The 22,309-nt window shown below is 37.8% G+C and overlaps 1 protein-coding gene across 1 annotated transcript in view; it reads left to right on the top strand.

Annotated features, from left to right (window-relative positions):
• The first annotated feature begins 483 nt into the window (after positions 1-483).
• FBN2 (fibrillin 2) overlaps positions 484-22,309 on the top strand; it is a 158,659-nt gene continuing 136,833 nt past the window's right edge. The window contains exons 1-5 of the mRNA XM_062617454.1: positions 484-1,149; positions 1,921-2,003; positions 5,129-5,227; positions 5,805-5,900; positions 8,236-8,331. Of these exons, the coding sequence (XP_062473438.1) occupies positions 938-1,149; positions 1,921-2,003; positions 5,129-5,227; positions 5,805-5,900; positions 8,236-8,331 (586 nt within the window). The 5' untranslated portion in view covers positions 484-937. The remainder of the gene's footprint in view (positions 1,150-1,920; positions 2,004-5,128; positions 5,228-5,804; positions 5,901-8,235; positions 8,332-22,309) is intronic.

Raw genomic sequence — 22,309 nt, 5'->3', positions numbered from 1 at the left:
CGCTTCGGGTTCCTGCCTCCGCGCTATGCTCCGGGCTCTGTGTCCAGCGGCAGGGTAGCTGCGGGATCCCGGCTCCCGCCTTGCGACGTCAACCCCCAGGCTTCTCCCTGCTAGGCCAGGCCTCCAGCTTGGACCCGGACCTTTATTCTGAACCCCAGGTGCTTCTCCGTGGTCGGGGTTTCGCTTGTTAAGTCTCTCCGCAAAGGCTGCACCGTGTGCATTTCGTGGTACCGCTCTCACAGGTTTGGGAGGGCAGGACGCGCCTAAGGAAAGCGCGGAATTGCCTTTAAGGCCAGCTCTACCTGTTCCGCTCCCTCTCCGTATCCTCCGCTTCCTTCTGCTCCCCGGCAGCCGCCCCTCTACCCGGCCCCAGCCGCAAAACTACACGTGTGACTCCAGCCCCGCTCCCCACGGCCCGGCCCCCCTTGCCGGCAGCGGCAAAACCCACCCCCAGATCCCTCTCCACGGTCCCTCCCGCCGGCTGCGGACCGCCCGCCGGCTAATAAAAGCAACCGTAAGAAACTCAGCCGGTCTTTTCTCTCTTAGTCTTTCTCGGCACGTTCCTCTGGTTATTGTTAATCGCTATCTTGCTTTTATTTGAAATTCAACTTGGTTCTATTGGATTCCTTTTATCGGAGGAGGGAGAAAAGAAAATTCCAACCAACTCGACTTCTTTTTCTTCCCTTCTCTTTTTTCCCCTCTCTTTGGAGAGAGAGGAGGGGGGGATGCAACGTGGACCCCACCGTTGGTATCACCGTGTCGCTCTGACGGCCGCTGCGGCAGGGCAGGCTGGGGACGAGAGAAGAAATCGTTCCAGCGGCTGAAGCCTTTCCCCGACGAGCCGCGGCACCGTGTCCTTCGCCGGTGGTGCGGGACAGGCGTATCCCCTCCGGCCGTCGCCCGCCTCCTTCGCTGTTCCCGGCGGGGCAGCCGCAGGATGGGGAGAAGGCGATGGCTGTGGGTGCAGGCCTGCGTCTTGTTGCTGGGCTGCCTGGTGCTCCGGATGCAGGGCTCAGCCGGGCAGCAGCAGCAGCAGCTGCCGCCGGTGCGCCTGGGCGGCACCCACCGGAACGCCGCGTACCGGGAGGATGGAGCTGGCAGCGCCGCCGGCCGGGTCCGCCGGCGAGGACAGCAGGATGTGCTCCGTGGGTAGGGACGCGCTCGGCCTCCACCTTCATTAGTCTGAGTCCCCTTCCCCTCTGCTGCCAGCCTCGGCAGGCTGCTCCTCGCTTCAAACACAGACCCCTGGTCTTCGTTTCTGCCCTGTGTGCGTCTTACCTTCCGGCCCCTTTACGTGGCTGGGGAGAGTTGTGATTAGGTGAACTTGAAATTTTGTCCTCAGCAATGAGATACGGTCTTTTAATTAGTGCGATTTTATTAAAAGCAGATGTGTGGGGCTGCATCACAACTAGCAGAAGTACCACATCGGGACTTTAGTCAGGCGTGTTAGAGTATTAAGGTACTTTGACCCTTCTTTGGCTTCTATTGAGAAAATAGTCAAAATCTGTTTTTTATAGTGTTTTGGGGAGTTCTTGGTAATTGGATTAGTTTGTTAGTTTTTATGACCAGTCATCCTTTCTATCTTGTGTCAGCAGCCAACTTCTGATAGCCAACTGTATATGAATGCATAACCAAACTCCCTTGCATATCCTAAATACTTACAGCAGGGATGAGCCAACTGCCATTTACCAGTCTGCCTCTCCTATGCATGCTAACCAGTTCAACTAGTACATTCTGTACATGGCTTAGAACTTATTGAGATGGAGAAATACTTTATTCCTTTGAAGAGGGATTTTTGTAGACATCTTTGCTATGCATTCTTTTCTTGTTTGTTTCATGCAGCTGTGAATAAAACTGTGGGTTCTATTTACACCCATTTAAAATTTTGTATATATGTTTATTTGTTTGTTTGTGTAACAGGCCAAATGTGTGTGGCTCTAGATTCCGATCGTACTGTTGCCCTGGATGGAAAACGCTCCCAGGAGGAAATCAGTGCATTGTCCGTGAGTGTCTGACTTCAAGTTTCTACTGCCCTAGGGGTAGTAATAAAAAAACTCCTGTGAGTTACTGCTTCATTCTGTATGAGAAAAGAGAATTTGTTCTGTCTTTGGCCTTATTTAAAAAAAAAAAAATGCAAAAAAAAAAAGGTGGATTTATATGCCCGTGTTTCTTTTAATTGAAAGCTTAGACAATTACTGCATTTTCATTGGTGGCTTGTTAGGAGACATGTTTCCTCTTGTTTTGGTTTGGTTTTTGTGTGTGTGTGTATGTTTTTGTGTGTTTTTTTGTTTGTTTGTTTGTTTAAAGAACATGACAATGAAGGGAAAAGGTAAAAAAACCCCAAACACACAAACCTTTCATAAATCAAATAATCAACTATATTAACAGAAAAAAAATAATCAGAAGGTCTTGATATAAAACAAATCAGATCTGAAGTTTTGTGAAACATCTGTGCTAGGCTTGGAATTACAATCAAATTTTTTTTTACATCTGGGTTGCTTATTCTCTTGCCTGTTATTGTTAGTTGTGTTTTAATAGCTATGAATCATGTAGACTCGAATTACTGCCTGGTCATAATAAGTAATTTTGCTGATAGATGTGGCTGTTGACATGGCCTAGTGGAAAAAAAATAAAACCTGTTTAATACTCTCATTAGGGAATGTTGTCCACCTAAAAATCAGACAGATAATTAAGTTGGATTTCCTGTCTGTCAGATCAGAGCTGGTATTAGACACATGCTTCTGAATTTTAGTGCAAGTTTTCCCATCCATCCTAGCATGTCACCATCTCTTTTTCTAATAAGTGTGCTCAAATTAAGAACATATTGCCCTTTATGTACGCAATGAAGGTCTTTATAATACTCCATCTAACAAGCTACAGATATCTGGGACTAAAGTAGGGAAGGACTGGATGTTAAGTCAAGATCTACCAAACTTAAAGGTGACTTTTGGGCTCTTACCTTGTGATTCAGGACTAACAGCCTATCTATTACATGAGTAAATTTGCTAGTATTTCTTATAATTGTGCCTTATGTCACTGATTTTCACCTAAGTTTGACCTAGCATTTCCTAGCAAAGATTAACTGAGTCATTCAGAGGAAGATGTTGGTAGCAATACCATTGTGGAAGAAGAGTTGCTCCTAGGATGTTCAGATCACATTTCTTATCTCTTACAATATTGTCTGCTTGAATGTAAACCTGAGTTTTAAAAATGAACTTAGGCTACCTAATACACTTTTGACAGGATTTTCAAATTCACCTGGGCATCTAGCTCAAAATGAAATTAGGGTGATGATTTAAATGCCTTCAGAAATCCTTATACATTATCCTTAACAGTGACTCTCAGTGCATTGTAAAGACCTCTGTTTCATATCTCTTCACATCCAGAATAATCTTTGATTCACTATTAGTTTATGTGCACAAAGGACATCTTTTGCTTCCTGTTTACTTACTGGATCTTAATTGCAGCTCTCTAATATTTTGAGGGGTGAATGATTAGACATGATACTTTTCTATTTGTATTTTTGATGAAGGTTTTGAAGCACAGATTTCTGTGCTCATGTTAAACTTTCATTGAGATTATGGTACCCCTAGCTAGAGCTGTTTAGCTAGACAGTTTCTTGTGCAGGATGAGACAAGCTAGCAAACTTCTTACTGGACATGTGTTGATTGTAATTACTGCAGATTTTAACTGGTGATTTTAAAGTATAATTTCATGATGAGAGATCTATGAGGTAGTTGTATTTCAACAGGAAACTATTCTTACAGTGTTTTCAGTTGATAGTGTGATGATGGTCATTGGCAGTCTGTGACATATTTATGATTAAATGTGATCTTTTATCTGAAAACCAAAGGTCTGGGTAGGTTTACTTTTTTTGTTTGTTAAAATAAACTGTACTGATAAAAGCATACTTAGAATATGCTTTCAGCTAAGGTTTTCAGTTGATAAAACATTATTCTCTAACAGATAATAACCAAGAAAATGGTCTAAATGTAGACCTTGTTTAATCAGATTGAGCTATGTTGTGTAAAGATGGACTGAACAGTGGTAGAAAGAGCCCTGTTCCCTGTGTTTGTACAGTGCTCTAAATCCAGTTTCTGACTTCTAAGCCTGCTAATAGAGAAAGTATTTCACATCAGACAGTGGTATGTCTCTAGCTGCAACCAAATAGTGAAATCCCACAAACTCTTTTTCCTTTCATGGCTTCACATTTATGGTATAGTTATCGAGGAATTTAGCAGTAAATGTAGATGAGGCACACTGCTTCTATTTGATGCCTGAAAAGTGGTGTCAGTGGATCACTAATGTGGCTTTGTCTACTCCTCTCTTGTAAATAAAATGCGGCCCTTGTTGGAGTATGTCAAGGAGGATATGGGTTTACTAAATCCGATCTGGTCATCTTCGGTATTGGAACAGAGCTGCTGATCTGGTGGAGAAAGCGTGTGTGTTTCACTGTGGCCATATTTGAATTCTCTAATGGAGAAGCAAGAAAATAGCTTCCTTATAGGAGCTGGGTTTCATTTATGCATGTTTTTCTAAATAAGAAGTGGAGCACAAGCATTCTGGAATGGTCTTACCTCTGCAATTTTTTTAATGTATATGACCATGTGGATTTTTTCTTTCAATCTAATATATATAGACAGGGTTTTTAAGTAGTCAGCATGTTCTTGGCAAATGACCTACTGAAGGTATTTGTTACTTTTGCAATCCTTCAGTGAAGATATGCTTCCAGATTATTTGATACTCTCAAAACCCCGAAATTATTTACAAAGAAACTGATTCTTCCTTAGCTTTGTGCTTTACAAGCTGTTTCTTGCACCATATGTGGTTTTTAAGGACCTCCTGTGCCATACTTGGCTCTAAACGTTTCAGTCTCTCTTTTGGTGTGTTTGCTAATTCAGCAGATTATTTTGATGTATTCATTTAAATTTCCTTTAGAATCTGGATTTGGTCTATAACAGCTGTCTGACTATAACTGGCTCTGTCGTTCATTTGTTCAGTGGTGCTTCCTTGGCTGGTGAGGCAGAAAGGAAGGCACAACTCTGATTTATCAAATCTTTTTTTTTTTTTTCCTGTAGTTGGACACTAGGGTTACTGTTAATCACTTTTTAATTGTCTTCTTCCTCAGCAATTTGTAAAAACAGCTGTGGTGATGGATTTTGTTCCCGTCCTAACATGTGCACCTGTGCAAGTGGACAAATATCACCTACCTGTGGATCAAAATCTAGTAAGGACTAGCTATATTTATTTTCATTAGAGATTTCATTATAAGTAATTCTCTTTGAGCATCAACTGAAAAATAACTACTGTGTAAATTCTTTAAAAATAACCTGTCATTATTGCATACACTCATGTAACTTACTTACACTTTGGTATATCTCTAGGGTTTTTCTTGTAAAGTTTGATATACCATGGGTGCATATTTACTCTGTGTGACAAATTGGAAACAAACATGTTTAAAGACATAAGCTGGTTTAAATATAAATGTGTGTAGTGTTTTCATTGAGTGCATTTTCCTAAGAAACTAAGATTGTACAGCCAAGATAATGAAATATTCAAGGATGCTAAATATATTCATGGAAAACTTAAAAAACTTCGTGGTTGTTTTTAAAATAATGGCTGACTAATATCTACAGCTTGGACCTCTTTGGTTACAAGAATAGCTCAGTGTACACTTAAATACACAGCATATATTATACAAAGCTTATGTCTACTTTCAGACATCTCTGCTTTTATCCATATTTGCTTCCCAACATGGTATTTCAGCCTAACACTGATATCTCTCTGCCTGGGTTCCACTGCAGTACAACAGTGCAGCATCAGGTGCATGAACGGGGGTACATGCATGGATGACCGGTGCCAGTGCCAGAAAGGCTACATTGGAACTTACTGTGGGCAGCGTAAGTAACTGCTCTGTTGCATCTAAACGTAAATCCACAAAAGTCCTGCAAGTTAACCTTCTTATTTTAGGACGAGTAGGAAGATAAAAAAGCCAATATGCTGAAATATAAAGAAATTTAATGCTGTTTTGAGGTAGAGAGTTTAGCTGAAAGTCAGTTCATGCATTTGTATTCTCTAAAATTCAAACTAAAAATCAAATTCATCAAATAGTTTTGAAAAATCCACTGGGAACAATGGCAGTATAAATTCCAGTCTCCTTTCCTTACCAGACAATCACTATTTTTTCATTATCTATGATGAAGTTTCTCCATTTTGTAAGAGCAGTCAAGCTCCTAGGTTGAAGCATGGTTTTCTGTGTGACTAGAGAAAAAGATTAAAAACTATTCAAGCTTTTGGATACCTTTTTGGTTTTGCAGACAAGCTAAAAAGTCAATTATTTGCACAGCTCTACCTATAGCATTACAGTGTTTACAAGCCATACAAATTTAGCAAACAATAGAAGTCACTGAATGCTGCAGGGGTTAAGAGAGACTCAAAGTGTATTCTGAGGCCAGCTGGCTACTAATTAGCTGAGAAATTAATTGCTTAAGTAAGTCTGAGGGAACTAGAGACAAACAAAAGGCATCTCTGCAAAGAGCAGGCTGAATATTGTAAAAAAAAAAACCAAACTTTTTTTTCTCAGCCATTTTTACAAATGCTGAAGAACAGTCTTGTGCTTGCTTGATTTCTACCTCAATAAAATTCTCTAAAATCTTGAGTAATAATTGTAATCCTGAAATGTGACCCTAGAGCTTCTGGCTCCTTTCTGCTGATTTTAAAGTATTGTATCAACACCTGAATGGTCTTGGGGAGAGAATATTTCCAGTGAATAAATGAAACGAGGATTGAATTTTCAAGTGGCAATTCTAAAACAATCCAGAAAATCTGAACAAGAAATCCAGAAGATCTGAAAAAAATCTGGAGATTGGCTTTAATGTATAGGTTTGTTAAAATTTCAAGGAAGATTGAGTATTTGTCTTCTAAATGCAATTTGGAATGAATGTCTAAAAAATGTAAATATATCTTTATTTTGTTTTAATAAGATATCTTTGTGTATTAAATATACTGAAGTTAATTGTCTCACTACATTGCTATTGTCCATTAATTCATTAATTTAACACCTGCAGAGAAGTATCTTCATTTTATGCATAAGATATGCATTCTCAGTAAAAAGTAATTCAGTTTTATAGTTCTCAATAAGAAAGACTTTATCACATTTCCACATACCAGTATATTTTATTTTCCCCATTGTGATATAGGAGGCAGTTTCCAGAAATATATACCTTCTCTAGGTTGCTGAGTTTTTTCTGTGCTGGATACTCAAATATGTTACAAATGCCACCTTCAGATTGGGGGCTTCTGTGTAGGAAAGCAACCCAGAGCGTTTTAGAATAAAATCTCTTTGCTGTTGCTAAGAGACACTTCAAAACAATGGGGCTCTCCTTTTAAGGTGAAATGCTTTGATTTGGAGCATCTGCTAACTTGAAAAAAATGATGTATGTCCTGGAAAATAGACACAGTTAAAACACCTCTTTAGTGGTATTTTTCAGTCATGCTGAAGAACTGTCTTCATTTCAAATTGAGATTTCAGTGCTTTGGCAGGAGGCTTTGTTCTTGATTCATACTGTTGATAAATAGTGTGCGTGGGTGTTCTGAAGTCCCATAACCGTGAAGAGCCTTCTCCATCTGTATATACTGTGGATTTATACTTCCCCCCAAATGTTTTATTTCTCATTGGGATGTTCTAGGAAACAGGGTTTCTGAAGGTACTTAAAGATTAATTAAAGCAGTAATTCTTTTCTCTTGCTCTAAACATGACTTCTGCCAGCAGTATCAACTTTGAGAGCTGATTTATCTGTCTCTCAGAGTCCCCAAGCCCCCCTTTATGAAAAGTTTGTTGCTGTTATGATGACATAGCATAACCTGATATGCTCAAAACCCCTCAGAATAGTTTTTGTCTGCTAATTTTGGTGATGGATGTAAGTTGTTATAATTAGTGAATAGAGCTGCAGAACTGTCTAAAAATATACTTAAGTTAAACATCTGCTAAGAATCTGTGCTGAAAATAGTTGAACAGCTGCTTGCAATTATCATTATACAGGTACTAATGGAATTTGACTTGGACAATCATTATTGTTGGTGATGATGGGTAGGAAGGACATGAGTTTGATCTTCAGGTCCAGAAAGACTTAAAGCAGTTGATAGGAAAAATACTATTTTTGAATTTTGCATATGGTAGTCTTAGAAATATTGTTACTATAACATTTAAAACTTTCTTATTTTTCTTAATTAAAGCTGTCTGTGAAAATAGCTGCCAGAATGGAGGACGGTGTGTTGGACCTAATCGCTGTGCGTGTGTCTACGGGTTTACTGGCCCTCAATGTGAAAGAGGTAAATAAGAAAGGAAATTATGGCCAGCTATATGCAACAATACAGTATGTACATATTTTATGCTGTGTATTTTCTGTCTGAGCCAGTAATCTTGCACTAAACCATTTATTATTTGTAATTTTAGAAAGTATCTTCCTTTTTAGTCAGCCAAATTTCAGATTGGTAAGTAGAAAGCTGTCACAATTGGTAGGAATTTGAGCTAATTTAGGCTGCTTATTTTATTCATATAATAGTTAAAAGATGAGCTATTGCTCTCAGCAATGTGAAATAATATTACAGGAAAATTGCTGAAGGTATAACTAATTGCGTAAGTGTAACTAATTTAAGGATTGCTTTTCTGTATAACACCTCTTTTATAAGAGGAACTTGGGAAGTTACTTGCTCTGGTTAGTTCTCTTCAATGGGAGAAATTCAGAGATGGAGTGAAAAAATAACTAATTACTGTAATACTAAGATCAGTTCCTGAAACTATTCTTAAACATCTTAGGTATGGCTTAGCTTATAGCATTTCCATGAATGAGGGACTAAACTAAGTTTTTATCCAAAAATATTAAGGAGAGATCCCTCAGCCTTCTTTTATGGGCTTAGAGATACTGACAAAGTCAGTTCTAATAATGCTGACCAAAGCATCTTTTGCATTACACTAGGTGATTAGCACACCAGTAATTAAGGCACTAAGTCCATATGTAGTGATTTAGAATAAACCTTCTTCCATTCTCATGAATCTTTGTTCCTTACTTTTAATAACTCAAAGCATTGTTTGAAAATGAGATTGTGGAAATACGGTAATGTAGAACTGTTATCCATTAGATATAATTGTAGAATGTATTCTGTGTACAACCCAAATTACTGTCTGTTTAGAATGGATATTTAATGAATGGAGGATTGCTTGTCAAACCAATAATGTTGTACATCCTTTAACATGAAGTTTTCAGTAATAATCAAAGATGATGCTGAATAGCTTAGCAGCAATATTATTCTTTTGTCCAAGTTGGTATGTTTACGAATACATGCTCTCATCAAAAATGGTACTGAAGAACTGAACAACCATAGCGTGAGTGCTGAATACTAGTCCGCATTTTTATCTTACTCCTTTAAAATATTTAAAAGGTTATCAATACTAAAAAGGGGGATAGGATCATTTGGACGAATAGAAAGTCACATTCTTAATTCACATTAGCAGTGGACAAGAAACCCACTCGGGGCAGAAGTAGACTTCGTAGATTGGTAAAATAATTAAAAGCAGAAGGGGCCTTCACAGGCCATCTAGTCCAATACATGCTCAAAGGAGGTCTAATCTGATTAGACCTGTTCCGTTTCTGAACTGTCCAGTCAGTTTTTGAACACCTTCAAGGATGGAGATTCCACAAAATCTCTGGACAACTTGATCCAGTATTTGACTACCAAAATGGTAAAAAAAAAAGAAAAATCTCAATTTTGCATGTTCCAATTTGTATTTATTGCCTCTTTTCTGATTGCTGTGAGCTTCCAAGATTCTGGCTTCAATTTCTCTCCATCCCCTGAACAGGTAGTTATAGGCAGCAATCAAATCCCCTTGAAACCTTGTCTCTTAAGGCTGAATGAACTCAGGTCCCTCAAACTCTCCATGCAGGACAAGTTCTCCAGCTCCCTGAACCATGTGGTGCCTCTCCCCCAGACTTTCTTCAGTATCTCCATTTTTTTTTCTTGTATTGAGGGTCCAAAACTGGATATAGTACTCTGATGCAGCCTTAGAAGTGCTAAATGGAGGTGAAGAGCCACTTCCTGGACTGAATGCTGTGCTCATCCTGATACAGCCCATGCAGCTGGCCTTCTTTGCTGCAAGGGTATGCTGCTACTTCCTGTTCAGGTTATCTACTAGGACTCCCCTGATCCTTTTCTTGGAGCTGCTTTGCAGGCAGTTATCCTCCAGCCTATGTTGTTCCATTAGATTGTTCTGTTTGCTTTTTCTGAAGTTTAAGATAACTATCCACCCCCTTTTTTTAAACTGTCATGGATCACTGAGTGTAAGTGCTGCCCTCCAGCCTGTTCACTGGTGCTCAGATTTGGTGTCATCTGCAGTCCTGCTGAGAGTGTGGTCTTGCAGCATCATCCAGGGTGTTAATGCAGATGTTAAATTGTTACTTGTGCAGATACTCATTCCTGAGGGACTGACTGCACTAGTTTCTGGACCTGTCTGAACTTTGCTGATTACAACTCTTTTAGCCAGTAGTCCAGCCGGTTTTCCAGTCACCTTATCTATTCTTACTTACTTGGCCTTTTTCTCACTGATCACAATATCTCTAAGGGAGAGCCTTGCTCAAGTCAAGCAGCATCCACTGCCCTCTCCTTGTCCTTGGCACCAGTGACCTCATGGGTGAAAGCAGTGATGACATTTGCTTTTGGTAAGCTCATGCTGGCTGTTTTCAAACACCTTTGTGTAATTCACGTGTTTAGAAATGGCTTCTGAAGGGAATCCTGTGGAATCCTTTGTTTCAAATTAAATTCTGAAGTGTTCAAAGCTGAATATAACTCCTAAAAAACATCTTTACATTTGTTGACTATGAAATGGAAATAATTTCCATGTAGGTTAAGGAAATAACTAAACCGAGCACTGAAAAAGCAGCAGTTGCTATTTGTTCTTCCAGGCTGCTTTTATACCCACTAGGTGTCACAAGCAACAGAAGAATGTAAAGGACGAATTTGTTTCTTTTGTCTCTAATAGCTTGTTGCTTACATTCTTAAAATCAGGCTTATGGACTTCTGTTCATTGCTGTTTAGATTTTTGCTGTTGGATGTGTCACCCAGCCCATTCTCTGTAATCGTTCCTTATGAAGCAAGTGCAAGGACTCAGATCTTTTATATTTCGGGTAGTGGGGAATTAGGAAGCATTATTCTGTTAAAAACTCTGTTAATATTTACAGCCATTTTCAGAAATAGGTCTTTACAGAAAGTACACCTTCCTTCTAGCTAAAACAACAGATTACCAAGTGTGTCAGCTTAGGATGGATATTAAAGCTACATTATATAGTTATTTGGAAATTGAGTTATTATAATTAAAAATTTACTTTTTCATACTTGAAATTGGAGGTAGTAAGCCAAATTTGCTTCTGTCACTGTCACATTAATATAACAATTTAATATATATAATTTTGTATGTAATATAATATGCTTTTACAACAGTGGGCAGGGTTAAATAAAATTTCACCTAGTGTTTTATCTTGGTGTTGCATTTCTCATATTCAAAAAAAAAAGAAGTTGCTATTACTAATTTATTGTACTGTTATTCCATTAAAGAAAGATTACTCCTGTAGTATATCTTGGTAGTAACTATAGGAAATCTCTAATATAGGAACTGTTAATGTTAACTTCTTTTATACTTTATGTGAGCTGGAATACATGAAAAAAATACAAAAGATATCTTAAAAGCCTATTCTGATCAATAGTGATTTGTAATTTATGCTTTTAAGCTAATAAATTTATGCTTTCCAAAAAATGCAAAAGGAAATTATTTTTTCATTGATTCATTGCAATAGTTGCCTCTAATAGTTTACAGTAAGAAATGCCTCTGTAGTTTAATTTTAAACTGAGTTTAGCAACGGTTCATAACTCTTTGAGTAAAATTTTATAAGTTTAAGTTTATGTGAACCTCCTTTGCAAATCACAAGAGAGTTATAAGGGATTTTGTTTTGTTAGTTTTTTTACATTGTTGTGCTTTAAATGCATACTTTTTATTGTTCTGTAAATCAAGTTCTTTAAGTTAGGTATTTTCTTCCTAATATAGAACATATGTAGCTTTCCTTCAGATTGGCCTCCTAGCCTCAGCTATATGATAAAACGTGACTGGTTGCTCAGCTATCTGGGCTCTGAGCAGACTAATTTCCGGGCTGGAGACAGGAGGCTGAGCAGTACCTAATGACTGGCATAATTACAGTATTTAGCTTGAGACTTGTTGCTGGGTTAACAAGAAAGCAGGAACTGTTTGGGAGCTCATGATTTACTTTTTCTGATACATGCAATGACCTTTTATATTTCCTGTCAAAGTCTGTTCTTCAGGTCAGCTTCTTGTCTTTGATATGTAAACACACAAGATCCCAGCATTTGATTTTGTCTCCTTTATTATGGACTTTTTGTTGTTGTTGTTGGCTTTTTTCCCTTAAAGAAAAAAAAATAGATGTTTAAATTTTGCTGTTGAATTTTTCCCAGTAAAAAATAATTTGGGAAAAAGAAATTGGGGAAACAGATTAAGAGGCCTCATCTTCAGATTTATACATATGTGAGTTGGTTTTTTTTCTAGCATGACCACTTCCTTTGCTTTCTTAAGACTGTCTGATCAAATGATATTTGTATTTCGGCTCATGTCCTGGTATTTTTTTAATTGATTTTCTGTGGAGGTATGAAGCCATGGAAAGCCAATGATGTTTTCCTTCTTCTTTGTCATGGGTTAAAGGGAGGAAGAGGCAGTGGGAAAAGAGAATCCTGTCACTGATCTAAATTTGCCTTCATCCCATGTAGAAGGAGAAAGAATAGTGTTCATTTACTCTGTATGTAAGTGACTTATAATGGGATGTAAAAAGGTTTGGGCTGAGTAGAAATGCATAGGTTGGGAATAATATCCTTTTGAAGAAGGGAGAGTATTTCAGACAAAGCTATCAAGATTGGGCTGGTGAGAAAAGAGGGAAAATGGAGAAGTATGATAACTGAACATAGCGTAAGAAGCTATGGGGAGCAGGGAGCTTTTGGGTTGTTCTCAGGAAAATTGCTACTAATGTATCTTAGCCCAATGTATTTGTTGCACCTGGTATTCCCAGTGCAAGTTTCTGAAAGCTTTCTCTGACTGACTGAATTTTGGAATTTCTGGCTATCAAAGGAGACAAGAGCCCATCCCTCATGACAGATGAAGTAAATCAATGATTGGAGCTAATGCCCCACTACAGGTTCTTACTGAGTTAATAGGGAAGACTGCATAGATGCAGCCAGATAGTCAGTGGAAACTCTGATCTCTGCAAGGCAGCAGTTCCTGTGACAGTTCTGCAATGCCTACAAGAACTTGGTCCATGCATTTGAGGGTCCTAGGAAGGACAGCAACAGACAATGAAGTGTCCTTGGTGTTGAAGAAGAGGATGTTGCAGAGGATAGTGAAAAGGGTTTGAGGCAGAGGGTATAACCGAAGGAGAGGCTCATTTTGTGGGGTAGGAGAGCATAGATCTAATGTTGTATTTGAGATCAGTTACCTTCATCTGACCCTTTCTGACAGCAAAATAAACAGTGATGATCTTATACATAAGGACAATAGAAAAAATGGAGGAAGGGGAGATGAAAAAATAAAAAAACCCAATATTTTCTTTTCAAGCTGGGAAGTGGATGAAGAATCCGATCAACAGCACAGAGGAAAGTGTAGCAGGAAGTAAAAAGCATCCTCAGTGAAAGTATATAGTAACAGGCAAAAGAAGAAAGAACAAAGAAAACAGAAGCAAATCCGTACTGATAAAACTGATTTGCACTTAAAAGTCGTTAAGATATTTTTGGATAATTTATATGAATAAATTTAAGCTTATGGAGGAAACTGACAGAAGTTTCTGTATGACTCAATGCTTCTCAAATACATTTTTACTATAAAGAAAACATCCAGCTCATATTTAGTCTGTAGTGCTGCTGAAGATGCTTATGTGTGCCTGAGTGACTGTGATTAGGTGTAAATGAGCCAAAGAGGGAATTAAATTCTTTATGAAACTACACTTTCCTCTGAAAAGTATTCAGATGATCTTTTAACTTTGTACAACTTTTCCATATCTGTTGATGGTAGCATTATCGTGAGAAGAAGTAGTGAAAACTTTTTTGGGATATATTCAGATCTTGTATGTGTAGCAGGTTTTACCCCTGTAATCTCATAAGCTGCAGAACTTCTTGGCATGCAGGCTGTGGCAGGTTATGTTCAAGAGGTTTCCGGTCTGCCAGCCATGGCATACTATTGCATGAGAGGTTATAAAAAGACCTGTACTTTTTCTCAAGTTGCTTGATTTATTTTCACTGTCCCCCAGCGACTGTAAACATTGTTCAGGTGTTTAGCAGCAAAAAATATGCTTTTGATCAATAAGCTCTTCTCGTTTGTAGGATTTGTGAGAATAGAACTTTTATGTTGTTGGGTTTTGCTTTATAGCAGCTACTATTAGCCTGAACTGAAATAGAGGTTCTTTATGTAGCATGTGTGTATGTATGCATAAGTGGGTCCCTGCTCTGAAGAGCTAACCAGACAAAAGAAGTATTATTACTCTATTCCCTGCCCCCAACACAGGCTGTGGCACATGAGGTTGCTTCATTTTGAAGGCTGGGCAGGGAAGCTTCAACAGACTTAGCCATCAACTGCAATATTTAGTAAGCATTTTTTATTTAATCTCATTGTCTTCCTTTATTCCCACCTTCTATTAAAATGCCCTGCACTTTCATTTATACTCACTCCTACAGCACGCAAAATTTAACAGTTTTACACAACCTGATAAAATAGGCAGGATGACTCCCATAGTCAAAACCTCAGACTGAAACCCACAATTTGAGAAATCAAACCTTGAAGGAAGCAGATTGCTACCGGTATCCTTAGTTCTGAGTTACTTCTGAACAGCAAAATTTCTCTGTAGGAGCCTCTGCAGCCTCCCAGTTTCAAAGGCCCTGAGAAACTGTCTTGATGATCGTAGAGCAGTTACAATTTAAAAAAATCTAAACAAAACCAACAAAACAACGGCACTGCCCCCCAAGCCAAAACAAACACCACCAGCTAAACCCCAAAATTTGAATAACACTGTTTCTATCCATAAACAGTAAGCAACGACAACAAAAAAAAAAAAGGTAAAAATCCTTCAATGAAGAAGCCATGATACTTTTAAATGTAGCTGGTTTTGGAGCACTTGAAATATTCAATACCTTGATGTTTTTACAGGCATATGACAGATAAATATTAAAGTGTTATAGATGTACGATTATTGCATATTGTGTTAGAAATAAAAGCAGAAATTTTATGCCTTTAGGTCTACGAAAGAAGATGAAAATACAGATTTGAATAAACTCTTTGAAGGACCTGAGAATTTTCACCAGAGTAAAATGGAGCTTTCCTGCAACCCAGGCACAGGGAAAGCTTCTTTACTTCAAGTCAGGGTTTAGAAGGGGAGCACTGTAGCTATCCTGCTCTAAACTGTGAAATGAAAGAAGTAGCAGAGTTGCTTATACTTCGGGCAAACAGATATATTTTCTTCATATATGCATTTTTTAAATTTGTATTTGAAAATTAGTGTTTTCTGTTACCTAGAGGAGGCAAATGTCCAGGAGAGCATAAAATACTGGGGTTTATGTGTCAAGTAGGACTTAGGCTTGGTTACATTCTGCATCTAGAGATTGTTTTCTGGAAACTAAAACAAGGGTCTCATAATATGGAGTAATGGGCCAAAGTCATGAGTGGGGAATGGGTTGCAGAGGAGAGGGAAGATGATGTGTTGGGAAAATTCTCTCTTTCTTTCCTGAGTGAAGATTTTACTCTTTCAGATGCATTAGAATATTACTTTTTTGTTGTTCTTTTGTGATTGTTTGAGTCTACAGTATAGTTACAACTTTTTACGGTCTAGTAATAGTAGAAGAAAATGGTGATATTTTCAGGCAAATATTACCTTAGAAATACTGTTTTGTAAATACCTGTGTTTGACCTTTTTTGCAGGCAAGACTTTTCATTATTTGCTACCTCAAATTAGACAACCAATAGCCAGTGATATGCAGAGTGTTCAAAGCATGAAAAGCCCAAAAGAATAGCAAGGGAAAATTCAGTGGAAATTAAAAATAAAGCAGGAGTTGAAATATTCTTTCTGAAGCAATGAGCTGTTGAAAACAGTGGAAGGAAAACAAGAGTGAAACTGAAGAGAATAAAAGTAGCATGGGTAAATGGTAAAATCTGCATCAGGCAGGGAATGACAAAAAGCATTTTGATGAGCCCCATGGAAAATGAAGACATTAGCGCTCTAACGTCAATTCATAGCCAAGTTTCAACATGTTGTCAGCTCTCAGTAGAGGAGCTATGCATCACTGTAGCACTATCGGCACATTTGAGAAGGCTGTAGTAAGGTATTGGCTGGAAATCTTGATGTGTTGCTAAACTTGCTGAGGTGTTAAAATCTGTGCAAAAAGGACTTTGGATGAATTTCAGAAATGGAGGGATATCATTAAGGTCAGCTCTTACTGATCTTAAATATAAAGTGAAAAAAGAAGAGGTAATAATAATAACCCTTATAAAGGAAATATTACTAGAAGAGTAGTGGTATGGGTCTGACTGCTCATCTCTGAATCTTCTGCTGCTCTGTGTGGTCCATTAAGTGCACTTACCTCACAATATAGCTTTGGCACTGTGACAGTCTTGCTATTTTTTAATTTTTTTTTAGCATCTTTGTGTGATTTTTTTTTTCTATTGTGATATGAAATACGTTTAATAAGAAACTATTGACTACTTAAGTGTCATTTTATTGGACAAATCACTATTGAGAATACTGTGTCATCTTCTGATTCAAGAAAACATTTCTTGAGGATTGTATTTTGCCTGTGCAACTTAGCATGCAATGCAGACTTTTCCCATATGTGCACAGCTTTGTATTTTTTGTGATCTTTCATCTGATTTTCAAGTAAGGTGTGGCATATGTTATTTTTCCTAAAAAAAATGGATAATGACAAAAGATTTTCTCATTCCAGTCATCAGCTTAATGAACATGGTCATCTAGTCTTAATCAGGGTGAAGGAGGGATAGAAAATTTTGCAGTCTGACAACCATGTATGGTCTCTTCTCTGCTCGATTTCTTTTTCCTCCTGGAAGGCAGGTGTGTAATACCATTTAATGTGAGTACAACATTACAGTAGCTAACGCTGCCTACCAAAAAAAGCTATGTTACATCTGTCTCACGTTATCCTGATTCTTAGCCTGCAAGAATCAAGTAAGATTGTCCTGGTTTTTATAAGTGGTGAATAACATTTCTCTTACTGACTTTAGTAGGAGCTCTGGGTATTTCTTGGAAATCAGACTCTAATGCAGGCTTGCAAAATACCTCAAATTCATTATGCTTTCAGTAAGTGCAACTCATCTATGAAAAATACGTTTGTAGCTGATGTCCAGATCTTCACACCTTAAAACTGTCAGATTAAGCTTCTTCTCATTCAGGAATCTTTCTCCTGTCTTTTTCTGTAGCAGTAACTCTCTGGCTTCAGAGAAACAATTCCCAGCTGTGCCTAAAAGACCACTTCTCCTTCCTGTCACAATATCCAGCCCTGTAGCCTGCTTTTTTCTCTCTGCTCTGTACTTTCTTCCTAATTATCCTCTCATGCTGGGGTGAGAACCAGTAGCCTATTTCTGTTACCTTCCCTATACTTTCAGTTCGGGTGTGTATTTCCAGGGTGGGTGTCCCTGGCTGCATTCCATGGTGTTTCCTCAGTCCCTGGCTGTGTTACTTGAGAATCTGCAGTTTTCTTATTAGGACTGACAATAAGTGACCTTCATGTCCAAGTTAAAATTTTGCTCTTCATCTGCTAGAGGAAATTGAGCTGTGTCTCCTTTTTGCATCTGAAACTTAAAACATTGTTATATGCTAGATATAGAGAGGTTTCTCTTCTGATCTTTTCAACCTTTGTGCCTTGTAGCATAAATGATGGGAAGAATATAAACAGAGAATCCTTGTTAAATTTTGATCCCATTTCAACTAGTTTAATTGATGGATCATGCTGTAATTTAACTTTTTGGACATTGTACTACAAGAAACATCATGTACCAACCTCACACTTAGCAGTCTGATGCCCAAAACCTTTCATAGCTTCTGAATATTTGTAGAATGAGATCTTAATCTGCAATATTTACAGTAAATGGAAAGCTTAAGCAAGGCCTCCCAGCTAAATCAGAAACATCTGAAAAGAATAAAATGTAACAATGGAAGAGACATTTTCCAGTATAGAAATTGTAACATTTGAAACTGTAAGATGTTTTATTTCCTGAGAAATGGTTTTTTTTTTGGAAATCCTGGCTGATTGAAGGCTGCAGATCAGCATCACAAAATTAAATCTCAGATGTTACAATTTAGGATCTAATGTTGCATTCATTAGGTAGGGAATTCATTTGATTATTTGACTAGCATTTCCACATGTGATAATTTAGGTACATATGTGAAAAGGTGTTCCCTCTCCAAGTTAGAGTTAAAGCTCATAATGCAAAGTTCTTTACTGACAAAAATTTAGTTTCAACATAGTTTTCATTCCTCTTGTGGTTTCATAGAGCAGGAATAATGTTTCTGTTTTCAGCCCTCTTTTCAGACGCTTATACTTGCTTATTGTAAGTGCAGAGCTGTGCCACTTTGTTTAGACTTTTTTTAGAGTCTGGACATGGTCAAGAGCTCTACGGTTCCCCAAGGCCATCAGAATCTTGCCAGAGGAAGAATTTTCACTACTGTGAAGTGACTGATATTCCTCCTGTATAACCCTTTGTCTTACCCATAGAAAAGGCATTTTGATCAAGGCAGAAGGGGCTTTAGTAAGTGATGTCTCTGATGCCCAACAGTTGCTGGAGCAATCATTCTCACTAATATACCAGAATAGGGAAGACGATTAATGCTGTTTTAACTTTCCGACACACCAGGCTCAAAAAAGCCAACATCATGAGCATAATAAAACGACCTTTTTATCTAATCATGACAACGTATCCTAGACACAGCTTGAGTGTTGCACTAGGAATAACTGGAGTTCTGTGTTCTTTTCTGCCTAGGAAATCACCTTCATTTCTATTAGCATTTCTTAGATGATGAAAACTTCTATAATTTGACGAGTATATTTAAGTAACTTTTCTATTGTTTTATATTGTAAGTACAAATCTTTAGTTAAGCAAAAATCTAACAAAAGGGTTTTTTTTGTTTTTTAGGGGGTTGGTTGTTGTTTTTTTTTTAATTTTTTTTGTTTGTTTTCAACTTGAGACGGTAGCTTTTAAAGTAGGGTGGTTTTCTTCTGGTGTAGTTGTATCTCAGTAGATTTCCTTTTTATTAATACCATTACATTCCAAAGGTGTAGTTTTACTGCTTTACAATATTATGTTTTTACAATTACCTGCTGTCTCTGTTGCCAGTCCTCTGCCTGAAGTTACTCTGCTTAATGTCTAAATCAAGCATGCAAGGTTCAGAATTACAACGAACTGAACCAAAAGCACAGTTGTGATGCATGCCTATTTCTAAAATATAACACCATAACAAGCAATATTATTTTTTAATGCTTTCATATTTTGTGGATTTCAGATTTTGTGGGTACTTAAAAAATACAGTTGTGTGATGTTTTTCACTCTGTGTCTCATCACACTTTAAGAAGGTGTCCTGGGCTCAGCAGTAGCAGCACTAACAATGTTAGTGTAGTAACAGCACTGCACCAGCTACTAAGAAGGAGAAAAATGACTGCTACTGCTGAGCCCAGGATAGAAGGAAAAAAAATATATAGGAAAACGCATAGGATGGATTAAGTTGGGACTGCCTATAAAAGAGGTAAAAGAAACCTAAACCAGAAAGTTGTAGCAAATCCAGCTTCAGTGAAATGTAGTGGAAATATTTCTATTCATTTCAGCTGGGTTAACTAAGGCCTTCCAAGGAAGAGAGGAAAATTGCTTGAATACCCTTGAAAAGCTTTTGCTTCTGTGCTGGTTTCTAATAACACCTGAAAGTACAGTGGCATGTAGACACTGGTTAAGCACACTTATGGAGGTGCTTTTTGAAGGACGGGCTGGAGGGAAAGATCCCTTTCACTAGATTAGTTTACGTAGTTAAACAAACCAGACAAACCCTGAGTCTTTCAAATGTGATAAGGGTACACAGATCCCAATTAATCCTCCATTTTTCTTCAACTGTTTACACTTAATAAAAAATCTTGCCTTTCTGTATACATTTTAGTATAAAACTATATCTCTAAAATAAAAAGCTATAGTAGTGCAAATTCTTACAAGATGCTTTTCTGGTCAAAGCAGTCGAGAAATCAACCCATCCTGTCAGAAGAGGGTGAAACAAGAAAAGATGGAAATTTCCTAATAATGAAAGTGATGTGAAGGATTAGTGTTTGTCACTTGAACTTTTTAGCTCTAAGGGTTTAACTGATACCTTTTATTCATAGAATCATAGAATAGGTAGGGTTGGAAAGGACCTTAAGATCATCAAGTTCCAACCCCCCTGCCATGGACAGGGACACCTCACACTAAACCATGTGGGTTTTAATGTTTAAAATCATGGCAAGAAATTTTGAACCCTGCTACATTAATGAATTGTTAAATTGAAATTGCTTCATAGCAGAAGGGGTCATAGACAAAAAAACCTAATCAAAAGAAAGAAGCAAACATAGGCCTTTATTATTTGTAAAAAAGGCAATAAAAATTTCAAATTACTTCATACTTTGAGTACACTTCAGAGGTTTAACCCTCTCCCCCTTTTTGCCTTCCCCCCTTTACAGCGGCTCCCATTTCTTTCTCTCTTTCTCCCCCACCCCAGTATTGGTAGCAGATTTCCACTAATTTACATGTGTTTTGTCAATCTGGTATTGAAAAGATTGTCTTTTGGTAGAGAAATAGGAAGTGTAAATTAAAAACTCTTACACATCATCAGTAGTCTTAAGAATCATTAAACTGTTCAAGCTTGTGTGTTGTATTCGTAGCGTTAGTTAGGTAATTTCTCTGGATGTTTCCAGCTGTTGTAGTTTTGATAGCTATATAATTGTTACCAAATTTCAATATATATAATTATATATTATTAGTATATATTTAATTATATATTAAATTCTTACACAGGAGTCTGAAAGCAAGCATAGTGAAGATACAGTAACCTGATGTACTGTTGACAAGGTTGTGTGTGTGTAACTATATATGTTTATACTTGCATATAATAAAGATGATATTTTATATATTTTTAATGTAAGTAATATCAATGTGTATGTGCATACTTTTATAAAAATAATTATATGTTTTATTTAACTGCTGTCATGTAGAATGATCTAACTGCTTTAAAGCCCATGAACACTATTGTTAAATAGTTTTACTGGGGTGTGTGTATGGTGTGTGTCTGCACGTTCTCCGTACACAAAGGTACCAAGTTAGAGCTAAGAGAGAATGAAAAGAGGTCTTTGAATACTGCTTTGTCTTCTTCTGTAATATTGTAGTGGGGCTTAATGGTTGAGTGAGAAATATTGTTCAAAAACACTTGAACAGTTCTTCTCATGTAAACTTGAGTTTGAAATACAAGAAAGATTTGTTTGTTTACTTTCTCCTTAAAGGGCATAGTCATTCACTATAGAATCATAGAATCATAGAATAGGTAGGGTTGGAAAGGACCTTAAGATCATCTAGTTCCAGCCCCCCTGCCATGGGCAGGAACACCTTGCTAGACCATATCACCCAAGGCCTCGTCCAACCTGGCCTTGAACAATGCCAGGGATGGAGCATTCACAACCTCCCTGGGCAACCTATTCCAGTGCCTCACCACCCTAACAGGAAAGAATTTCCTCCTTATATCCAATCTAAACTTCCCCTGTTTAAGTTTTAACCTGTTACCCGTTTTCCTATCAGCACAGTCCCTAATGAAGAGTCCCTCCCCAGCATCCCTATAGCCCCCCTTCAGATTTGTTTTTATTAATAAAAAAGGAGCTTAATGAAAGTGTCTAAGTGATGAGCTAGAAGGGTGAGTGTGGAGGACACATGAGTGGCTCTGTGGTTGGGGGCTAGACAGATGCGAAGTATTTAGAAATATTTTTTTCCTATTTTCTTCTCCTGTGTTTTTTTGAATGTCCTGATATTTTTCACTATGTCTCTTCTGCTGTCAGCTTGCTGACAAATTTTGTGCTCAAGGTCAGAATTTATAAAGTGCAGGGGCTCTGAGCAGTTGGCAGATCTAGCCTTTGCAAGTATAGACTTTCAAATATCTTTCCCATTTACTTATAGTGAGGATGAAATATGTAGTATGTATGCCTTTCCTTC

This window comes from Pezoporus occidentalis, unplaced genomic scaffold (assembly GCF_034315485.1).
Source record: "Pezoporus occidentalis ecotype Australia unplaced genomic scaffold, CSIRO_AGI_Poc_V1 ctg196, whole genome shotgun sequence".
Classification (NCBI taxonomy): domain Eukaryota; kingdom Metazoa; phylum Chordata; class Aves; order Psittaciformes; family Psittacidae; genus Pezoporus; species Pezoporus occidentalis.
Note: the sequence above shows the minus strand (reverse complement) of the source record. Positions and strands in the feature narration are given on the sequence as shown.